Genomic DNA, 25,985 nt, shown 5'->3' with positions numbered 1-25,985 from the left:
TAGCCCAATGAGGATTATTTAGCAAACGTTGTCCAATCGCAGAATCACATCTAACGCTGGACACTGTTTTGAGTTTTGCAAGCACGGCTGGTTGGGTACAGGTTTGTACCTTGTGCATTGTGAACAGCAAAAGGGACTTGCTGTTTGATACGATCTGCCAGTTTTTGGGGCATACAGGCAACATACCTAGCATCACACTGGCACTGAAATTCATATAACGCATTACTCATTTGTGTAATAGGCAGAACGTCTGTTGCTCAAATCTGTTGTTGAGATACCTTGGCCTTCCAGGGTAATCTGAGGTAGACTGGGCACTTTTCAAGGCTGAAAGTGACAGCCTTTGGCCCGTTTGTATGATATACAGTGCGAAATGATCTGATCAGGGTAGCCATTATCCTGCAGGATGTCTTTGATACGCCCTATTTCAGCATCAAGCGTTCATGGTGAGCAAATGGTTCTTATAGCGTGCAGAACTGTAAGAGTCCCAATGCATATATTGACCAGTAAAGGTAGGCTTGCAGCAGTGAGTCAAGGAAAGGGAGCTCATTTGACTCCTTGATTTTAAAGGTGACTTTGAGCACAGGACGGGTCCCATTAAGACATCTAAGGAAATTGTTACATGCAGCTGTTGATTTAAATGTAACAAACATATCATCCACATATCGGAAATATGCAAGGAGTAGGAAGTTAGGTGTCATTCCATTGCAGACATGTTTCTCATGGAACCCAACAAAGATGTTTGCAAGAGCTGGGCCTAGAGAGGATCCAATGGGAACACCATCTATTTGGCATACAATTGAACTCAACTGTGCGAGTTGCCAAGTTCATAAGTTCAACGATTACTGATTCACATAATGGTGGTGGGTCAAGATCACCATTTGATTTGGGATGAAGGCACACCAAAATTGAAACCCTGAGCAAGCACAAACTCCTCGCCTTCTGACAGTACATGGTCAGGGAGATTTGTTATGTGTTTAGGTCATTAATTGTGTTGTCAAACTGATTCCAGTTCAATGAGTTATGGTGTGGGCGAGTTTCAAGTGGGTACTGTTTACCATGAGGATGTTGTTCAGGACTTGTATATTGATGACAATGCTCTGTCTATATGCTCATTTTACATTGCCAGCCTATTCACCAATGTTCCACTTAAGGGAGCCATAGTTATTTGTGCTGCAGCACTATATCATGGCGATCTAGACCCACCACCATTGTGTGAATCAGTATTCATTGAACTTATCAACTTGGTAACTTGCACAGTTGAATTCAATTTTATGCCAAATAGATGGTGTTGCCAATGGGAACCCCCTCTAGGGCCAGCTCTAGCAAACATCTTTGGTGGGTTCCACGTGAAATGTGTCTGCAATGGAATGACACCTAACCTCTGACCCCTCGCATATTTCTGATATGTGAATGATACGTTCGCTATATTTAAATCCGCAGCTGCATGTAACAATTGCCTTACGTGTCTTAATGAGTACCATCCTGCACTCAAATTCACCTTTGAAATGGAGCAGTCAATTGAAACCCTCTCCTTGACATACTAGCTGAGAAATCTGCCAGGGGGTTCTCTACCACAGTCTACCACAAACCTACCTTCACTGGTCAGTAAACACATTGGGATTCTTACAGTTCCACACGCTATAAGATCGGCAACCCCATAAATAGGGCCTGAGCCATTTGCTCACCATGAAAGCTTGATGCTGAAATAGGGAATATCAAAGACATCCTACAGGATAATGGCTACCCTGATCAGATCATTTTGCACTGTATATCACACAAACTCATGGACAGGCATAAGGCTTTCAGCCCCGAAAAGTGCCCACTCTACCTCCGATTACCTTGGAAAGGCAACGTATCTCAAAAAATTTGAGCAACAGGTGAAGCTAGCTGTTTCACGCTGCGACTATGCAGTAGCAACATGAGTGGTATTCGCCACTAAGAGGATGCTGCCGTCAAGCCAAAAAGACATCCTGCCTATCACACAGATGAGGGATGTGGTGTATGAATTTCAGTGTCAGTGTGATGAAGGCAATACGTCCTAAAGACTGGCCAATTGTATCAAACAGCACATTCCAGACAGCTGTTCGCAACGGGCAGGGTACTGACTGTACCCAACCAGCCCATGATTGCCAAACTCAAAACATAGTGTCCAACATTAGATGTGATTCTGCGATTGGAAAACATTGATAACTAACCCTCAGTGCACTAAGAATTATGCTGACAACCAATTTGAGATTGCCAGTCGGGCTCACAGTGTGGCATGTGTGTGTACTGGAAACAACATACACAGGGCCCTGCTCTTTACAGACAGAAAGAACATGTACACACATTGCGCCTGTTTCAGCTACACAAAATAAGTGACAGCCATTTGCTGGTTCATTTCTCAGTGAAATGTCTTGACCACAGTCAAGCTGCCTGGTTTAAATGTCAACCAATGCTTGGCAGTTAACTGTCAGTCACCGTCAATTGGTGGATTCTCCATGGCAATGTCTCTACCAGAGTCAACTTGCCAACCAATCAGCACTTGCTGTCCATACAGTATAAATATGTTGTTTATTCTGACATCGGTATTTTCCTGTGAATTGACCTGATGAGTACAAGACAGTAAGCTTTGACAAAAATAAGGTCTCCTTTTTCAGCAATGCCAGAGAATAGATCAACAGCCTTAACACCCTGAGCCCTCTCTTCCAACTAACCTGGGCTGTGACTGTATTGGATCGTTGTGGATTTTTGCTCTTGAATTGCACATCTTCAGAGAAGCTCTGCTGTGTCTCTGTAGAATGATGAGTAAAAATTCTGTAACTTGACTCAGAGTCCTCATCATCAACACCATAGAAAAAACACAATATTATCCTGCATTGCATTGAACAGGTGTTCACTGTATTCTGACCCACTTAATTCTGAGTCTCAATCAGATTTAATCCCAAAGTGTACATCTACATTGTCCCAGTCAAACACTCCCAGGTGACGGGGTTAGATACAGAACAAAGCTCTAACTACACTTCTCCCATTATGCACTCACAGGACAGGTACAGCACGGGGTAAGATACAGAGTAAAGCTCCCTTTACACTGTCTCCATCAAACACTCCCAGGATAGGTACAGCACGGGGTAAGATACAGAGTAAAGCTCCCTCTACACTGGCCTCATCAAACACTTGCAGGGCAGGTACAGCACGGGGTTAGATACAGAGTAAAGCTTCCTCTAAACTGTCCCCATCAAAGACTCCAAGGGAAGGTACAGCAGGGGGGTACATGCAAAAAAAACCCCCCTGTGCACTGTCCCATCAAACAATCCTACAGCAGGTAAAGCACAGGTTTAAATACAGAGCAAAGGTCCCTCTACGCTGTCCCCATCAAACGCTCCCAGGACAGGTACAGCACGGGGTTAGATACAGAGTAAAGCTCCCTCTACATTGTCCCCATCAAACACTCCCAGGGCAGATAAAGCACAGGGTTGGACACAGAGTGAAGGTCCCTCTACACTGTCCCCATCAAACACCTGCAGGACTAGTACAGCACGGGGTTAGATACAGAGTAAACTCCCACTGCACTGTCCCCATCAACCACTCCCAGGGGAGATAAAGCACGGGGTTAGATACAATGTGAAGCTCCCTCTACACTATCCCCATAAAAAACTACCACGAGAAGTTTCACCACAGGTTTAGAAACAGAGTAAAGCTCCCTCTACAATGTCCACATCAAACACTCCCAGTTCAGGTACAGCCCGGGGTTAGATACAGAGTAATGCTCCCCCTACTCTGTCCCCATTAAACACTCCCAGGTTTGGTACAGCACTGGGTTAGATACAGAGTAAAGCTGCCTCAATACTGTCCTCATCAAACACCCAGGGCAGGTACAGCTCAGGGTTCGATACAGGGTAAAGCTTCTTCTACACTGTTCCCGCCAAACACTCCCAAGGCAGGTACCACAAGTGGTTAGATACAGAGCAAAGTTCCCTCGATACTGCCCCATCAAAAACTCGCAGGACAGGTACAGCATGGGGTTAGATACAGAATAAAACTCCCTGTACATTGTCCTGTAGGCAGTGCATGCTGGGTGGAGTGCCATTTTCAAGAATGTGATCCAGCAATGGTTAAGGGGTTAGATTATCAAGGGTTTATGTTGCAAGATAAGTAGATGGCGATAAGGTCGAGATCAGGAATGGCCTGTTCATGCTCCAGTAACCAGGATATTGTCAGGCACCATGGCAGTCCAGACAACAGCTGGACAATGTCCTGCAATGGTTGGGGGAACGGAGAAACTCCATGAGGAGCCTGAGTGGAATGCTTCACTTCATTGTCAGCTGAAGGTGTTTAAAAATAAATCTCATACACCAGACATTAACTAAAAACAATCAGTTCACCATGACCTGCTTGCAGGGTAGTTCCAGTTGTCAGATAGACATAGCAAGAACTCCGCACACTACAAACTGAACACTCATCCAAACCAACATAACCATAACTCACCTGCACAAACAAACAACACATCATCCTCAGGCTGAACACCACCCACACTGGAACCGATACCTCTGCTGTCTTCAGACTCCACTCGGTCACTGGGGCAACTAAAGAGGGAGTGTGTTAGCAGAAAGAGAAAAAAATACATGGCACCCTACCCCAGCCTACACACACACAGACCTCATAACATTGCCTCCCCATCAACACACATGCAACATCACCTCCCCGCCAACACACACACATACCTCAGAACTCATAACACCGCCGCCCCATCAACACACACACACAGCCTACCCGCCAACACACACACTCACACCGCCTCCCCGCCAACACACACACATACACACCACCTCCTCACCAACACACATACCTCATAACACCACCTCCCCACCAACACACACACGGACCTCACAACACCACCTCCCCACCAACACACACACTCACACCACCTCCCCACCAACACACACACTCACACCACCTCCCCACCAACACACACACTCACATCACCTCCCCAGCAACACACACTCACACCACCTCCCCAGCAATACACACACACTCACACTACCTCCCCACCAATACACACACACTCACACCACCTACCCACCAACACACACACACTCACACCACTTCCCCACCAACACACACACACTCACACCACCTCCCCACCAACACACACACTCACACCACCTCCCCACCAACACACACACTCACACCACCTCCCCACCAACACACACTCACACCACCTCCACACCAACACACATACCTCATAACACCGCCTCCCCACCAACACACATACTCACAACACCACCTCCCCACCAACACACACACTCACACCATCTCCCCACCAACACACACACTCACACCATCTCCCCACCAACACACACACTCACACCATCTCCCCACCAACACACACACGCACACCATCTCCCCACCAACACACACACGCACACCATCTCCCCACCAACACACACACTCACACCATCTCCCCACCAACACACACACTCACACCATCTCCCCACCAACACACACACTCACACCATCTCCCCACCAACACACACACTCACACCATCTCCCCACCAACACACACACTCACACCACCTCCCCACCAACACACACACTCACACCACCTCCCCACCAACACACACACTCACACCATCTCCCCACCAACACACACACTCACACCACCTCCCCAACAACACACACTCACACTACTTCCCCACCAATACACACACACTCACACCACCTCCCCACCAACACACACACTCACACCACCTTCCCACCAACACACACACTCACACCACCTCCCCAACAACACACACACACTCACACCACCTCCCCACCAACACACACTCACACCACCTCCCCACCAACACACATACCTCATAACACCGCCTCCCCACCAACACACATACTCACAACACCGCCTCCCCACCAACACACATACTCACAACACCGCCTCTCCACCAACACACACCTCACAACACCGCCTCCTCACCAACACACACAAACACAGACCTCACAACGTCGTCTCCCCACCAACACACTCACAACACCGCCTCCCAACAATACACGCACTCACAGAGACCTCACAACAACACCTCCCCACCAACACACACACGGACTTCACAACACCACCTCCCCACCGACACACACACGGACCTCACTACGCCACCTCCCCACCAAGACACACACACTCACAACACCACTTCCTCACCAACACAGACACACTCACAACAGCACATCCCCACCAACACTCAACACCACCTCCTCACCAACACACACACACCTTAGACCTCATAACACTGCGTCCCCACCAACACACACATACCTCACAACACCACCTCCCCACCAACACACACACATACCTCACAACACCACCTCCCCACCAACACACACACTCAATACCACCTCCCCACCAACACACACACACTCACAACACCACCTCCCCACCAACACACACACAGACCTCAAAACACCACCTCCCCACCAACACACACACACATACTCACAACACCGCCTCCCCACCAACACACACATGGACCTCACAACACCACCTCCCAACCAACACACACACTCAATACCACCTCCCCACCAACACACACACACTCACAACACCACCTCCCCACCAACACACACACATACTCACAACACCACCTCCCCACCAACACACACACACACTCACAACACCACCTCCCCACCAACACACACACACATACTCACAACACCGCCTCCCCACCAACACACACATGGACCTCACAACACCACCTCCCAACCAACACACACACATACTCACAACACCGCCTCCCCAGTAACACACACATGGACCTCACAACACCGCCTCCCCACCAACACACACACATACTCACAACACCGCCTCCCCACCAACAGACAGATATACACCTCACAACATCGCCTCCCCACCAACACACACACAGACCTCACAACACCACCTCCCCACCAACACACACACTTCACCACCTCCCCACCAACACACACACACGTACCTCACAACACCGCCTCCCCACCAACACACACACACATCTCACAACACTACCTCCACACCAATACCCACACACAGGCCTCACAACAGCACCTCCCCACCAACACATACTCACTTCACCACCTACCCACCAACACACACACACTCACACCACTTCCCCACCAACACACACACACTCACACCACCTCCCCACCAACACACACACTCACACCACCTCCCCACCAACACACACACTCACACCACCTCCCCACCAACACACACACTCACACCACCTCCCCACCAACACACACTCACACCACCTCCCCACCAACACACATACCTCATAACACCGCCTCCCCACCAACACACACACATATCTCACAACACTACCTCCACACCAATACCCACAAACAGGCCTCACAACAGCACCTCCCCACCAATACACACACACTCACACCACCTCCCCACCAACACACACACACTCACACCACTTCCCCACCAACACACACACACTCACACCACCTCCCCACCAACACACACACTCTCACACCACCTCCCCACCAACACACACACTCACACCACCTCCCCACCAACACACACACTCACACCACCTCCCCACCAACACACACTCACACCACCTCCCCACCAACACACATACCTCATAACACCGCCTCCCCACCAACACACATACTCACAACACCGCCTCCCCACCAACACACATACTCACAACACCATCTCCCCACCAACACACACACTCACACCACCTCCCCACCAACACACACACTCACACCATCTCCCCACCAACACACACACTCACACCATCTCCCCACCAACACACACACTCACACCATCTCCCCACCAACACACACACACACACCATCTCCCCACCAACACACACACTCACACCATCTCCCCACCAACACACACACTCACACCATCTCCCCACCAACACACACACTCACACCATCTCCCCACCAACACACACACTCACACCATCTCCCCACCAACACACACACTCACACCATCTCCCCACCAACACACACTCACACCACCTCCCCACCAACACACACTCACACCACCTCCCCACCAACACACACTCACACCACCTCCCCACCAACACACACACTCACACCACCTCCCCAACAACACACACTCACACTACTTCCCCACCAATACACACACACTCACACCACCTCCCCAACACACACACTCACACCACCTCCCCACCAACACACACACACTCACACCACCTCCCCACCAACACACACACACTCACACCACCTCCCCACCAACACACACACACTCACACCACCTCCCCACCAACACACACACTCACACCATCTCCCCACCAACACACACTCACACCACCTCCCCACCAACACACACTCACACCACCTCCCCACCAACACACACTCACACCACCTCCCCACCAACACACACACTCACACCACCTCCCCAACAACACACACTCACACTACTTCCCCACCAATACACACACACTCACACCACCTCCCCAACACACACACTCACACCACCTCCCCACCAACACACACACACTCACACCACCTCCCCACCAACACACACACACTCACACCACCTCCCCACCAACACACACACACTCACACCACCTCCCCACCAACACACACACTCACACCACCTCCCCACCAACACACATACCTCATAACACCGCCTCCCCACCAACACACATACTCACAACACCGCCTCCCCACCAACACACATACTCACAACACCGCCTCTCCACCAACACACACCTCACAACACCGCCTCCTCACCAACACACACAAACACAGACCTCACAACGTCGTCTCCCCACCAACACACTCACAACACCGCCTCCCAACAATACACGCACTCACAGAGACCTCACAACAACACCTCCCCACCAACACACACACGGACTTCACAACACCACCTCCCCACCGACACACACACGGACCTCACTACGCCACCTCCCCACCAAGACACACACTCACAACACCACTTCCTCACCAACACAGACACACTCACAACAGCACATCCCCACCAACACTCAACACCACCTCCTCACCAACACACACACAACTTAGACCTCATAACACTGCGTCCCCACCAACACACACATACCTCACAACACCACCTCCCCACCAACACACACACATACCTCAAAACACCACCTCCCCACCAACACACACACTCAATACCACCTCCCCACCAACACACACACACTCACAACACCACCTCCCCACCAACACACACACAGACCTCAAAACACCACCTCCCCACCAACACACACACATACTCAACACCACCTCCCCACCAACACACACACACATACTCACAACACTGCCTCCCCACCAACACACACATGGACCTCACAACACCACCTCCCAACCAACACACACACATACTCACAACACCGCCTCCCCAGTAACACACACATGGACCTCACAACACCGCCTCCCCACCAACACACACACATACTCACAACACCGCCTCCCCACCAACAGACAGATATACACCTCACAACATCGCCTCCCCACCAACACACACACAGACCTCACAACACCACCTCCCCACCAACACACACACTTCACCACCTCCCCACCAACACACACACACACACGTACCTCACAACACCGCCTCCCCACCAACACACACACATATCTCACAACACTACCTCCACACCAATACCCACACACAGGCCTCACAACAGCACCTCCCCACCAACACACACTTACTTCACCACCTACCCACCAACACACACACGGACCTCACAACACCACCTCCCCACCAACACACACACACTCAACACCACCTCCCCACCAACACACACACACACACACACATACCTCACAACAGCACCTCCCCACCAACACACAAACACTTCACCACCTCCCCACCAAAAGACACACGGACCTCACAACACCACCTCCCCACCAACACATACACACTCACAACACCTCCGCACCAAGACACACATACTCACAACACCACATCCCCACCAACACACACACATACTCACAACACCACATCCCCACCAACACACAAACATACTCACAACACCACCTTCCCACCAACACACACATACTCACAACACCACCTTCCCACCAACACACACATACTCACAACACCACCTTCCCACCAACACACACACACTCACAACACCACCTCCCCACCAACACAAACACACATACTCACAACACCGCCTCCCCACCAACGCACACATACACCTCACAACACTACCTTCACACCAACACACACAGACCTCACAACACCACCTCCCCATCAATACACATACCTCATAACACCGCCTCCCAACCAACACACACACACCTCACAGACCTCATAACACCACCTCCCCACACACACACTCACAACACCACCTCCACACACACACACACCCATACACAGAGACCTCACAACACCGCCTCCCCACCAACACACACACACGCTCACAGCACCGCCTCCCCACTAACACACACCTCACACTGCCTCCCCACCAACACACACACAGACCTCACAACACAGCCTCCCCACTAACACACCTCACAACACCGCCTACCCACCAACACACACAGACCTCACAACACCACCTCCCCAAAAACACATACACAGAAACACAGACCTCACAACACCGTCTCCCCACCAACACACTCACAACACTGCCTCCCAACCAACACACACATACACACACACACAAAACACCGCCTCCCAACCAACACAAACACACACCGCCTCCCAACAACACACACACATACCTCACAACACACACCTCACAACACCGCCTACCCACCAACACACCCAGACCTCACAACATCACCTCACCACCAACATATACACAGAAACACAGACCTCACAACACCACCTCCCAACCAACACAAACACACACCGCCGCCCAAACAACACATCTCACAACACCGCCTCCCCACCAACACACACACATACCTCACAACAGCACCTCCCCACCAACACACACATACACCTCACAACACCACCTCCCCAGTAACACACACACATACTCACAACACCACCTCCCCACCAACACACACACATACCTCACAACAGCACCTCCCCACCAATACCCACACATACTCACAACACTACCTCCACACCAATACCCACACACAGACCTCACAACACCACCACCCCACCAACACACACACATACCTCACAACAGCACCTCCCCACCAACACACACACACTTCACCGCCTCCCCACCAACACACACACACTTCACCACCTCCCCACCAACAGACACACGGACCTCACAACACCGCCTCCCCACCAACAGACACACATACCTCACAACACTACTTCCACACCAACGCACACACACACAGACCTCACAACAGCACCTCCCCACCAACACACACACACTTCACCACCTCCCCACCAACACACACATGGACCTCACAACACCACCACCCCACCAACACACACACATACCTCACAACAGCACCTCCCCACCAACACACACACACTTCACCGCCTCCCCACCAACACACACACACTTCACCACCTCCCCACCAACAGACACACGGACCTCACAACACCGCCTCCCCACCAACAGACACACATACCTCACAACACTACTTCCACACCAACACACACACACACACACACACACACAGACCTCACAACAGCACCTCCCCACCAACACACACTCACTTCACCACCTCCCCACCAACACACACACATACTCACAACACCACCTCCCCACCAACACACACACATACCTCACAACACTGCCTCCCCACCAACACACACATATACCTCACAACACCGCCTCCCCACCAACACACACAGGTACCTCACTTCACCACCTCCCCACCAACATACACACGTACCTCACAACACTACCTCCACGCCAACACACACAGACCTCATAACACCACCTCCCCATCAACACACATACCTCATAACACCAGCAATACACACACACGCTCACAGCACCACCTCCCCACTAACACACACCTCACACTGCCTCCTCACCAACACACACACATACCTCACAACACCGCCTCCCAACCAACACACCTCACAACACCGCCTACCCACCAACACACACAGACCTCACAACACCGCCTCCCAACCAACACACCTCACAACACCACCTCCCCACCAACACACACTCAGAAACACAGACCTCACAACACCGCCTCCCAACCAACACACCTCACAACACCGCCTCCCAACCAACACAAACACACACCGCCTCCCAAACAACACACCTCACAACACCGCCTCCCCACCAACACACACATACACCTCACAACACCACCTCCCCACCAACACACACATACACCTCACAACACCAACACACACATACACCTCACAACACCGCCTCCCCACCAACACACACATACACCTCACAACACCGCCTCCCCACCAACACACACATACACCTCACAACACCACCTCCCCACCAACACACACACACACCTCACAACACCACCTCCCCAGTAACACACACACATACTCACAACACCACCTCCCCACCAACACACACATACCTCACAACAGCACCTCCCCACCAACACACACTCACTTCACCACCTCCCCACCAACACACACACGGACCTCACAACACCTCCCCACCAACACACACACACTCACAAGTCCTCCGCACTAACACACACATACTCACAACACCACCTCCCCAACACACACACACTCACAACACCTCCGCACCAACACACACATACTCACAACGCCACCTCCCCACCAACACACACACAGACCTCACAACACCGCCTCCCCATCAATACATATACCTCATAACACCGCCTCCCAACCAACACACACACACCTCACAGACCTCATAACACCACCGCCCCACACACACACTCACACCACCACCTCCCCACAAACACACACACACATACACACACACACACACACACAGACCTCAACACCGCCTCCCCACCAACACACACACGCTCACTGCACCGCCTCCCCACTAATACACACCTCACACCGCCTCCCCACCAACACACACACATACCTCACAACACTACCTCCACACCAACACACACAGACCTCATAACACCACCTCCCCATCAACACACATACCTCACAACACCGCCTCCCCACCAACACACACACATACCTCACAACACCGCCTCCCAACCAACACACCTCACAACACCGCCTACCCACCAACACACACAGACCTCACAACACCACCTCCCCAAAAACACATACACAGAAGCACAGACCTCACAACACCGCCTCCCAACCAACACACCTCACAACACCGCCTACCCACCAACACACACAGATCTCACAACACCACCTCCCCAAAAACACATACACAGAAACACAGACCTCACAACACCGCCTCCCAACCAACACACCTCACAACACCACCTCCCCACCAACACACACTCAGAAACACAGACCTCACAACACCGCCTCCCCACCAACACACACATACACCTCACAACACCACCTCCCCACCAACACACACATACACCTCACAACACCACCTCCCCACCAACACACACACATACCTCACAACAGCACCTCCCCACCAACACACACATACACCTCACAACACCGCCTCCCCACCAACACACTCACAACACCGCCTGCCCACCAACACATAGACACACCGCCTCCCAACCAACACATAGACACACCGCCTCCCAACCAACACATAGACACACCGCATCCCAACCAACATACACATGCTCACAACACCACCTCCCAACCAATACACACCGACAAATAAGGTAAAGGGGGATGGGGGTGGTGGGGGAATCAAAATAGTCTAAAAGGTGGAGATAAAACAATGGATGGAAATATATTTAAAAATAATAATAGAAATAGGTGGGAAAAGAAAAATATATTAAAAAATATATATACATTATGAAAAAGGGGGATCGGAAAGAGGGTGGGGATGGAGGAGAGACTTCACGATCTGAAGTTGTTGAGCTGAATGTTAAGTCCGGAAGGCTGTAAAGTGCCTAGTCGGAAGATGAGGTGCTGTTCCTCCAGTTTGCGTTGAGCTTCACTGGAACATTGCATCAGGCCAAGGACGGACATGTGTGCATGAGAGCAGGGTGGAGTGTTGAAATGGCAAGTGACAAGGAGGTCTGGGTAATGCTTGCGGACAAACCGAAGGTGTTCTGCAAAGCGGTCACCCAGTCTGCGTTTGCTCTCTCCAATGTACAGGAGACCGCATTGGGAGCAGCGAATGCAATAGACCAAATTGAAGGAAGTACAAGTGAAATGCTACTTCACTTGAAAGGAGTGTTTGGGCCCTTGGACAGTGAGGAGGGGGGAAGTAAAGGGGCAGGTGTTGCACCTTCTGCGGTTGCATGGGAAGGTGCCGTGGGAGGGGGTTGAGGTGTAGGGGGTGATGGAGGAGTGGACCAGGGTGTCCTGGTGGGAATGATCCCTATGGAATGCTGCTGGGGGGGTGAAGGGAAGATGTGTTTGGTGCTGGCATCATGCTGGAGTTGGCGGAAATGGCGGAGGATAATCCTTTGAATGCGGAGGCTGGTGGGGTGATAAGTGAGGACAAGGGGGACCCTATCATGGTTCTGGGAGGGAGAGGAAGGTGTGAGGGCGGATGCGCAGGAGATGGGCTGGACATGGTTGAGGGCCCTGTCAACCACCGTGGGTGGAAAACCTTGGTTAAGGAAGAAGGAGGACATGTCAGAGGAACTGTTTTGAAGGTAGCATCATCAGAACAGATGTGACGGAGGCGAAGGAACTGAGAGAATGGGATGGAGTCCTTACTGGAAGCAGGGTGTGAGGAGCTGTAGGAGTCTGTAGGCTTGTAATGAATATTGGTGGACAGTCTATCACCAGAAATTGAGACAGAAGGGTCAAGGAAGGGAAGGGAAGGGAAGTGTCAGTGATGGACCACGTGAAAATGATGGAGGGGTGGAAATTGGAAGCAAAATTGATCAATTTTTCTAGGTGCAGGCGAGAGCATGAAGCAGCACCGAAGTAATCATTGATGGAGCGTAGAAAGATTTGTGGGAAGGGGCCTGAGTAGGACTGGACCAAGGAATGTTCCACATACCCCATAAAGAGACAGGTATAACTGGGGCCCATGCGGGTACCCATAGTCAAACCTTTTATCTGGAGGAAGTGAGATGAGTTTAAGGAGAAATTGTTCAGTGAGAGAACAAGTTCAGCCAGACGGAGGAGAGTAGTGGTGGATGGGGATTGTTTGGGCCTCTGTTCAAGGAAGAAGCGGAGAGCCCTCAGACCATCCTGGTGGGGGATGGAGGTGTAGAGGGATTGGACGTCCATGGTGAAGAGGAGGCGGTTAGGGCCAGGGAACTGGCATACACACACCACCTCCCAACCAATACACACACTCACAATACCGCCTCCCCACCGACACACACCTCAGAACACAACTACCCCACCAAGACACACACACACTGATACCCACACACACAAACTCCACCTTTCAACTAACACACACACATCTCCCAGCACCGCCTTTCCACCAACACAGAGACACATACCTCACAGCAACACACACCATACACAGGCACACACTGCCATGACATCTCCACCAATACACACACACACTCCTCACAACACCACCTCCCCACCAAGACACACACACACAGATACCCACACACACCTCACAACACTGCTTCCCTATCAACATACACACCTCAGAATACCGCCTCCCCACCAACACACAACCACCCCTCACAACGCTGCTTCCCCACCAACACACGCGCGCGCACACACACCTCTCAGCATCATCTTCTCATGGTATACACACACACGTACACACAGCCTCCTGAACCTACACACACCCCACATCACCGCCTCCCCATCAACGCGCACACCATTTAACACCACCTCCCCACCAACACACACACGCACAACACCGCCACCCCCCCCCCACCAACACATACACATATACACACCTCACAACACCACCACCCAACACACACACTCCCCACCACACACCCACAACACCACCTCCCCACCAATACACACACACACACACCTCCCCACCAATACACACACACACCTCCCCACCAATACACACACACACACACACACCTCCCCACCAATACACACACACACACACCTCCCCGCCAATACACACACACCTCCCCACCAATACACACACCTCCCCACCAATACACACACCTCCCCACCAATACACACACACACCTCACAACCACACCACCTCCCCACCAACACACACACACTTCACAACCACACCACCTCCCCACCAACACACACATCTCACCATACCACATCACCAACACACATCCACAACACCAGCTCCTCACCAAAACACACACACCTCACACCACCTCCCCACTAACACACACACCTTAGAACATGACCTCCCAACCAACACACACACACACCTCCCAACACTACCTCTCCACCAACACACACACAAATACCGCCTCCCCACCAACACACACAAACGTACACTCACTCTTCATAACACCACCTCCCCACCAACACACACACCTCAGAACAGGACCTCCCGACCAAGACACACACTCAACACCGCCTCCCCACCAACACACACAAATGCACTTCACAGCAACAGCTCCCCATGGTACAAACACACACACTCACAATGGCCTCCTGCACCAACTCTTACACTGCCTCTCCATCAACACAAACACACTCCTCACACCACTCCCCGCCAACACATGCACACCTCACAATACTGCCCCACTGCCAACACACACACACGCATACCTCACAACACGGCCTCCCCAACTGCATACACACAGGCACACTCATCATACACATACACACACACACACACAGGTACACATACAAGTACTCATACACCTCACAACACTGCCTTCCAATGCTCTGCAGATTTCCAAGACACAGAGGTATGTGAAGTGCAGATTAAGATCTCTGGCTGTGTGCACGTGCTGTTAGATTTCAGTACCTTTTGCCATTTTCGTCCTCCTCTGGAGATTCTTCAACAAACAAATCCGAAGACTAGAAGGAAAATAAGGAGCGGGGTCAGCGCCAGATGGGGCGAGCGGGGCCGGCGCCAGACGGGGCGAGCGGGGCGGGCGCCAGACGGGGCGAGCGGGGCGGGCGCCAGACGGGGCGAGCGGGGCGGGCGCCAGGCGGGGCGAGCGGGGCGGGCGCCAGACGGGGCGAGCGGGGCGGGCGCCAGACGGGGCGAGCGGGGCGGGCGCCAGACGGGGCGAGCGGGGCGGGCGCCAGACGGGGCGAGCGGGGCGGGCGCCAGACGGGGCGAGCGGGGCGGGCGCCAGACGGGGCGAGCGGGGCGGGCGCCAGACGGGGCGAGCGGGGCGGGCGCCAGACGGGGCGAGCGGGGCGGGCGCCAGACGGGGCGAGCGGGGCGGGCGCCAGAACGGGGCGAGCGGGGCGGGCGCCAGACGGGGCGAGCGGGGCGGGCGCCAGACGGGGCGGGCGCCAGACGGGGCGAGCGGCAGGCCGGCGCCAGGCGGGGCCGGCGCCAGGCGGGGCGAGCGCCAGGCGGGGCGAGCGCCAGGCGGGGCGAGCGCCAGGCGGGGCGAGCGCCAGGCGGGGCGAGCGCCAGACGGGGCGAGCGGGGCGGGCGCCAGACGGGGAGAGCGGGGCGGGCGCCAGACGGGGAGAGCGGGGCGGGCGCCAGACGGGGAGAGCGGGGCGGGCGCCAGACGGGGCGAGCGGGGCGGGCGCCAGACGGGGCGAGCGGGGCGGGCGCCAGACGGGGCGAGCGGGGCGGGCGCCAGACGGGGCGAGCGGGGCGGGCGCCAGACGGGGCGGGCGCCAGACGGGGCGAGCGGGGCGGGCGCCAGACGGGGCGAGCGGGGCGGGCGCCAGACGGGGCGAGCGGGGCGGGCGCCAGACGGGGCGAGCGGGGCGGGCGCCAGACGGGGCGAGCGGGGCGGGCGCCAGACGGGGCGAGCGGGGCGGGCGCCAGACGGGGCGAGCGGGGCGGGCGCCAGACGGGGCGAGCGGGGCGGGGCGCCAGACGGGGCGAGCGGGGCGGGCGCCAGACGGGGCGAGCGGGGCGGGCGCCAGACGGGGCGAGCGGGGCGGGCGCCAGACGGGGCGAGCGGGGCGGGCGCCAGACGGGGCGAGCGGGGCGGGCGCCAGACGGGGCGAGCGGGGCGGGCGCCAGACGGGGCGAGCGGGGCGGGCGCCAGACGGGGCGAGCGGGGCGGGCGCCAGACGGGGCGAGCGGGGCGGGCGCCAGACGGGGCGAGCGGGGCGGGCGCCAGACGGGGCGAGCGGGGGCGGGCGCCAGACGGGGCGAGCGGGGCGGGCGCCAGACGGGGCGAGCGGGGCGGGCGCCAGACGGGGCGAGCGGGGCGGGCGCCTGACGGGGCGAGCGGGGCGGGCGCCTGACGGGGCGAGCGGGGCGGGCGCCTGACGGGGCGAGCGGCAGACAGGGCGAGCGGCAGACGGGGCGAGACGGGGCGAGCGGGGCCGGTGCCAGACGGGGCGGGCGCCAGGCGGGGCTGGTGGGGCGGGTGGGCGCCAGGCGGGGCAGGCGGGCAGCAGGGCTGGCGCCGGGCGGGGCCGGCACCAGGCGGGGTAGGCGTGGCCGGCGCCAGGCGGGTCCGGCGCCAGGCGGGTCCGGCGCCAGGCGGGTCCGGCGCCAGGCGGGTCCGGCGCCAGGCGGGTCCGGCGCCAGGCGGGGCAGGCGCCAGGCGGGGCAGGCGCCAGGCGGGTCGGGCGCCAGGCGGGGCGGGCGCCAGGCGGGGCGGGCGCCAGGCGGGGCGGGCGCCAGGCGGGGCGAGGGGGTCAGCGTATATCAGTTACCTTTTCCTGACTGTTTCCTTCCTCTGAGCATCTCTCCACCTCGTCACTGCCTATCTGTGCCTCTTCAGTCGATTCCTCACCATCTGATGAACGTTCTGGAGGACTATGCTCCTCCTGTCTCTCCACTTGCTGCTCATTCTCTCTGTCAGACTCTTGGTCTTGGTTAGACATGGTGATGGACTGTTCTGGTGCTTGCTGTCCCCGCCTTGCCCGCTGAGCCTCCCTGGGAACTGGTGCTGGCAATACTGGTGACCCGAATTCTAATTTCCGCAGGAGCTGGCTTTGTGCTTGTTTCAGACATTTCTCATACGTCTCTAGCTGGCAAAGGATAACCCTTGTGTACTGATCTGGGTCCAAACCGCTGGGGCAAAACGGAATGCCCCAAAAATAATTAACCAGCCCGCCACCATCTGTCATGTGTCCCCCAAGGGAATTGGACTTGGAGGGTGCTGAGCCTTCACCCTGTTCAGAGGCAATCAGCTCCCTCCTCCTCCAGTCATTCACTGCAGACAATGCGAGTCGAATGTTCTCCACTTCAAACTGATGGGATCCTCTGCAATCTACCTCCTCCCGCACCTCCAACAGTTTAGTCTCAGCACTGCTGAAATGCTGTGCTACTCTTTCTTGGTCTGATGCTGACTTTGTGCTCAGCTCGCTCTTCTGCACGCTGCGTTGACTTGGTATCACTTGCCAGTCCTTCTCTGCCTGATTGGGAGACTGCTCCTTGGAGCCTCTGGAGTTGTCCACACACCGACACGGGGAGATATTTAGCGAAGGATAACAATTATTCCAAGGTCTGAGGTTCCTCACAGGGGACCTCGAACTAAGAGACAATTCTTTCTCTGAAGAAAGGACAATGCTGGACTCCTGCGAACATCGGACAACCTCTTCACTCAACTTCTCCAAAATCACCAACGGGCTGAGGACGTGGTCACTCCTATCCAACTCAGTCAATCCATGGGTGGATTGGGACTCTACCCCGTCAGAAGGCAAGGCATCACCAGGGGTATGTTTACTGCACACTGCTGTCACACAATCTCCGAGGTTACTGCCAGTCACAGTCTGTGTCAACTCATCACCAACCCAGCTCTTCTCTGGGCTGTGTGTCTAAAACAGAATCATAAAACTGTTACAAAGCAGGAGACCATTTGGCCCATCGTGTCTGCACTGGCTCTCCAAACGAGCATTTCACCTAATGCCAGTCTGCTACCTTCATCCCGTACCCTGCAGAATACCTCTCTCAAACCTCCTCTCAGCCATCTTTTCTCAGAGTAAAAGGTTGACACACACTTTCCAATCCCAGAGTCAGAGTAACACACAGGGACAGACTGACCCCCTCCCCTCCCTCTGCTGGCTGGTCAGTGGTGGACACTCTGAAAACCCCCACTAAACCCAGTTGGTCAGTAATGGAGAGTCTGACCACTTGGCTGGTCAATAATGAAGAGTCTGGCCCCATGACTGGTCATTAATGACACTTTGGCCACCCCGCTCCTCTGGCTGGTCAGTAATGGACAGTCTGCCAACCCCCTCCCCTGGACAGTCAGTAGTAGGCACACCAGCTACTTCTTCCCCGGCTGGTCGGTAATGGACATCTGACCGCCAACCTGGTCAATAATGGACACTCTGCCCACCACCTCCCTCCCCTGGCTGGTCAGTAATGGAAAGTATGCCCCCCCCGGCTGGTCGTAATGGAGAGTCTGACCCCCCCCCCCGACTGGTCAGTAATAGAGAGTCTGACACCCCCTGGCTGGTCAGTAATGGAGAGTCTGACTCCCCGGCTGGTCAGTAATGGAGAGTCTGACCCCCCCCCGCCGATTGGTCAGTAATGGAGAGTCTGACCCCCCCCGGCTGGTCAGTAATGGAGAGTCTGATCATCACCCTGGCTGATCAGTAATGGGGAGAGTGACCATTCCCCCCGGTTGCTCAGTGAGAGGCTGAGCCCCCAGCTGGTCTGCAATGGGCAGTCCGATTCCCTCCACCGCCCCTGGTTGGTCAATAATGGAGAGTCTGACAGCCCCGGCTGGTCAGTAATGGAAAGTCTGACCCCCCCGGCTGGTCAGTAATGGAGAGTCTGACCCCCCCCGGCAGGTCAGTAATGTAGAGTCCATCACCCTGGTTGGTCAGTAACAGAGAGTCTGACAGCCCCGGCTGGTCTGTAATGGAGAGTCCATCACCCTGGTTGGTCAGTAACGGAGAGTCTGACAGCCCCGGCTGGTCTGTAATGGAGAGTCTGGTCCCTCCACCGCTCCCGGCTGGTTAGTAATGGAGAGTCTGACCACCCCGGCTGGTCAGTAATAGTGAGTCTGACACCCCAGGCTGGCTGGAAATAGTGAGTCTGACACCCCAGGCTGGTTAGAAAAGGACATTAAAAAAAGGTCCCGTGCTCTCATTCTCACAGCACTCTACCTGCACACTCTCCTTAGGTGCTTTCTTCAGCAGCTCTCCATCACTCTGAGCTTCAGTATATTTCGCATCAGCATCTCTTGCACTCATCATAAAAGCCAGAGCCAGCTGCTGCTCCTCATTCATCTCTGCAACCAGGAATAGAGTGATTGAGCTCATAACTGAATCAATACACTATAAATACACACACACGCAGCCTGAATCGTCCTCACACACACACAGCCTGAATCGTCCTCGCACACACACACAGCCTGAATCGTCCCCGCACACAAACACACACGCAGCTTGAATCGTGTATACACACACACACACACAAACACGCAGCTTGAATCGTCCTCACACACACACAGCCTGAATCGTCCTCGCGCACACACAGCCTGAATCGTCCTCACGCACACAAACATTCAGAAGAATATGGGGGGATCTCATAGAAACCTATAAAATTCTAACATGACTAGACAGGGTAGATGCAGGAAGGATGTTCTCAATGGTGGGGGAGTCCAGAACCTGGGGTCACAGTCTGAGGATACAGGGTAGACCATTTAAGACTGAGATGAGAAATTTCTTCCCCCAGAGAGTGGTGAGCCTATGGAATTCACTACCACAGAAAGTAGTTGAGACCAAAACATTAACAAACATAAAAATAGCTGGAAAAACTCAGCAGGTATGACAGCATCAGGAACACAGTTAAACGTTTGAGTCCATATGACTCTTCAACAGAACCAAGGAAAAATGGAAGAGGGGTGAAATATAAGCTGGTTTAAGGTGGGGGTGGGACAAGTAGAGCTGGAAAGAGGGCCAGTGATAGGTGGAGATTGCCAAAAGATGTCATAGACAAAAGGACAAAGAGGTGTTGACGGTAGTGATATTAGCTAAGAAATGTGCTAATAGATGACATTAAGGGTAGAAATCAGGACAAGCAATGTACAGATTGCCCTATTGGGGGTGGGGTGGGGGCAAGGGATCGAAATAGGCTAAAAGGTAGAGATAAAACAATACATGGAAATACACTTAAAAATAATGTAAGTAGGTGGGCAAAGAAAAATATATGTAAATTATTGGAAAAAAAGGGGATTGGAAAGGGGGTGGGGATGGAGGAGAGAGTCATGATCTAAAATTGTTGAACTCAGTATTCAGTCCAGAAGGCTGTAAAGTGCCTAGTCGGAAGATGAGGTGCTGTTCCTCCAGTTCGCTTGAGCTTCACTGGAACAATGCAGCAGGACAAGGACGGACATGTGGGCACGAGAGCAGGGTGGAGTGTTGAAATGGCGAGCGACAGGGAGACCAAAACATTGTATGTTTTCAAGAAGGAGTTAAATATAGCTTGTGGGGTGAAAGGGATCAAAGGATATGGGGAGAAAGCAGGAGCAGGCTATTGAGTTGGGTGATCAGCCAGATCATAATGAATGGTGGTGCAGGCTCGAAGGGCCAAATGGCCAACTCAAGCTCCTAGTTTCTACACAGACAGCCTGAATCGTCCTCACACACACGCAGCCTGAGTCGTCCTCACACACACGCAGCCTGAATCGTCCTCTCACACACACACAGCCTGAATCGTCCTCTCACTCACACACACAGCCTGAATCGTCCTCACACAAACACACGCAGCCTGAATCGTCCTCACACACAGCCTGAATCGTCCTCACACACGCAGCCTGAATCGTCCTCACACGCAGCCTGAATCGTCCTCACACACACACACGCAGCCTGAATCATCGTCTCACACACACACACAACCTGAATTGTCCTCACACACACACACGCAGCCTGAATCGTCCTCACACACGAACATACACGCAGCCTGAATCGTCCTCACACACACACACGCAGCCTGAATCGTCCTCACACACACACACGCAGCCTGAATCGTCCTCACACACACACACGCAGCCTGAATCGTCCTCACACACACACACGCAGCCTGAATCGTCCTCACACACACACACGCAGCCTGAATCGTCCTCACACACACACACGCAGCCTGAATCGTCCTCACACACACACACACGCAGCCTGAATCGTCCTCACACACACACACACAGCCTAAATCGTCCTCACACACACAGCCTGAATCGTCCTCACACACAGCCTGAATCGTCCTCACACACAGCCTGAATCGTCCTCACACACACACACGCAGCCTGAATCGTCCTCACACACAAATATGCACACAGCCTGAACTGTCCTCACACACACACGCAGCCTGAATCGTCCTCTCACACACACACAGCCTGAATCGTACTCACACACACACACGCAGCCTGAATCGTCCTCACACACAAACATACACACAGCTTGAATCGTCCTCACACACACACACGCAGCTTTGAATCGTCCTCTCACACACACGCAGCCTGAATCGTCCTCACACACAAACATACACACAGCCTGAATCGTCCTCACACACACACACACGCAGCCTGAATCGTCCTCACACACACACACACACGCAGCCTGAATCGTCCTCACACACACACACACGCAGCCTGAATCGTCCTCACACACACACGCAGCCTGAATTGTCCTCTCATACACAGCCTGAAACGTCCTCACACACACACACGCAGCCTGAATCGTCCTCACACACACACACACAGCCTGAATCGTCCTCACACACACACACACACAGCCTGAATCGTCCTCACACACAAACATACACAACCTGAATCGTCCTCTCACACACACGCAGCCTGAATCATCCTCACACACACACAGCCTGAATCGTCCTCACACACATACACGCAGCCTGAATCGTCCGCACACACACACAGCCTGAATCGTCCTCACACACATACACGCAGCCTGAATCGTCCGCACAAACACACACACACACACATGCAGCCTGAATCATCCTCACACACACACAGCCTGAATCGTCCTCACACACACACACGCAGCCTGAATCGTCCTCACACACACACACGCAGCCTGAATCGTCCTCACACACACACACGCATCCTGAATCGTCCTCACACACACACACGCAGCCTGAATCGTCCTCACACACACACACGCAGCCTGAATCGTCCTCACACACACACACGCAGCCTGAATCGTCCTCACACACAAACATACACACAGCCTGAATCGTCCTCACACACACATACGCAGCCTGAATCGTCCTCTCACACACACACACGCAGCCTGAATCGTCCTCACTCACACACACGCAGCCTGAATCGTTCTCACACACAAACATACACACAGCCTGAATCGTCCTCACACACACACACGCAGCCTGAATCGTCCTCACACACACACATGCAGCCTGAATCGTCCTCACACACACACACACGCAGCCTGAGTCGTCCTCACACACACACACACGCAGCCTGAGTCGTCCTCACACACACACACGCAGCCTGAATCGTCCTCACACACACACGCAGCCTGAATCGTCCTCACACACACACGCAGCCTGAATCGACCTCACACACAAACATACACACAGCCTGAATCGTCCTCACACACACATACGCAGCCTGAATCGTCCGCACACACATACACACAGCCTGAATCGTCCGCACACACACACACACACACACACATGCAGCCTGAATCGTCCTCACACACACACACGCAGCCTGAATCGTCCTCACACACACACACACGCATGAATCATCCTCACACACACGCATGAATCATCCTCACACACACACACACCCACACACACACGCAGCCTGAATCGTCCTCACACACACACACACACACAGCCTGAATCGTCCTCACACACACACACACGCAGCCTGAATCGTCCTCACACACACACACGCAGCCTGAATCGTCCTCACACACACACACGCAGCCTGAATCGTCCTCACACACACACACGCAGCCTGAATCGTCCTCACACACACACACGCAGCCTGAATCGTCCTCACACACACACACGCAGCCTGAATCGTCCTCACACACACAGCCTGAATCGTCCTCACACACACACACAGCCTGAATCGTCCTCACACACACACACACACGCAGCCTGAATCGTCCTCACACACAAATATGCACACAGCCTGAATCGTCCTCACACACACACGCAGCCTGAATCATCCTCTCACACACACACAGCCTGAATCGTACTCACACACACACACGCAGCCTGAATCGTCCTCACACACAAACATACACACAGCCTGAATCGTCCTCACACACACACACACGCAGCCTGAATCGTCCTCACACACACACACACGCAGCCTGAATCGTCCTCACACACACACACACGCAGCCTGAATCCTCCTCACACACACACACACGCAGCCTGAATCCTCCTCACACACACACGCAGCTTGAATTGTCCTCTCATACACAGCCTGAAACGTCCTCACACACACACACGCAGCCTGAATCGTCCTCACACACACACACACAGCCTGAATCGTCCTCACACACACACACACAGCCTGAATCGTCCTCACACACACACACACAGCCTGAATCGTCCTCACACACAAACATACACAACCTGAATCGTCCTCTCACACACACGCAGCCTGAATCATCCTCACACACACACAGCCTGAATCGTCCTCACACACATACAAGCAGCCTGAATCGTCCGCACACACACACAGCCTGAATCGTCCTCACACACATACACGCAGCCTGAATCGTCCGCACAAACACACACACACACACATGCAGCCTGAATCATCCTCACACACACACAGCCTGAATCGTCCTCACACACACACACGCAGCCTGAATCGTCCTCACACACACACACGCAGCCTGAATCGTCCTCACACACACACACGCATCCTGAATCGTCCTCACACACACACACGCAGCCTGAATCGTCCTCACACACACACACGCAGCCTGAATCGTCCTCACACACACACACGCAGCCTGAATCGTCCTCACACACACACACGCAGCCTGAATCGTCCTC

At 54.1% G+C, this 25,985-nt stretch overlaps 1 protein-coding gene across 8 annotated transcripts in view; it reads right to left on the bottom strand.

Moving 5' to 3' along the window:
• The window catches only part of uimc1 (ubiquitin interaction motif containing 1), a 145,404-nt gene that overhangs the window by 33,325 nt on the left and 86,094 nt on the right, over positions 1-25,985 (bottom strand). For 7 of the 8 annotated variants that reach the window (XR_005943788.1, XR_005943789.1, XM_041193551.1 and 4 more), the window contains exons 3-7: positions 21,092-21,216; positions 18,686-19,792; positions 16,848-16,900; positions 4,468-4,565; positions 2,697-2,773 (exon numbers count right to left, since the gene is read on the bottom strand). Coding sequence is in view for 6 of the 8 variants with exons in the window: in XM_041193551.1 (XP_041049485.1) it covers positions 2,697-2,773; positions 4,468-4,565; positions 16,848-16,900; positions 18,686-19,792; positions 21,092-21,216 (1,460 nt within the window). In the remaining 2 variants the exon portion in view is untranslated. The remainder of the gene's footprint in view (positions 1-2,696; positions 2,774-4,467; positions 4,566-16,847; positions 16,901-18,685; positions 19,793-21,091; positions 21,217-25,985) is intronic. The other variant, XM_041193553.1, reaches the window with a different exon arrangement.

This window comes from Carcharodon carcharias, chromosome 8, assembly GCF_017639515.1.
Source record: "Carcharodon carcharias isolate sCarCar2 chromosome 8, sCarCar2.pri, whole genome shotgun sequence".
Classification (NCBI taxonomy): Eukaryota; Metazoa; Chordata; class Chondrichthyes; order Lamniformes; family Lamnidae; genus Carcharodon; species Carcharodon carcharias.
Note: the sequence above shows the minus strand (reverse complement) of the source record. Positions and strands in the feature narration are given on the sequence as shown.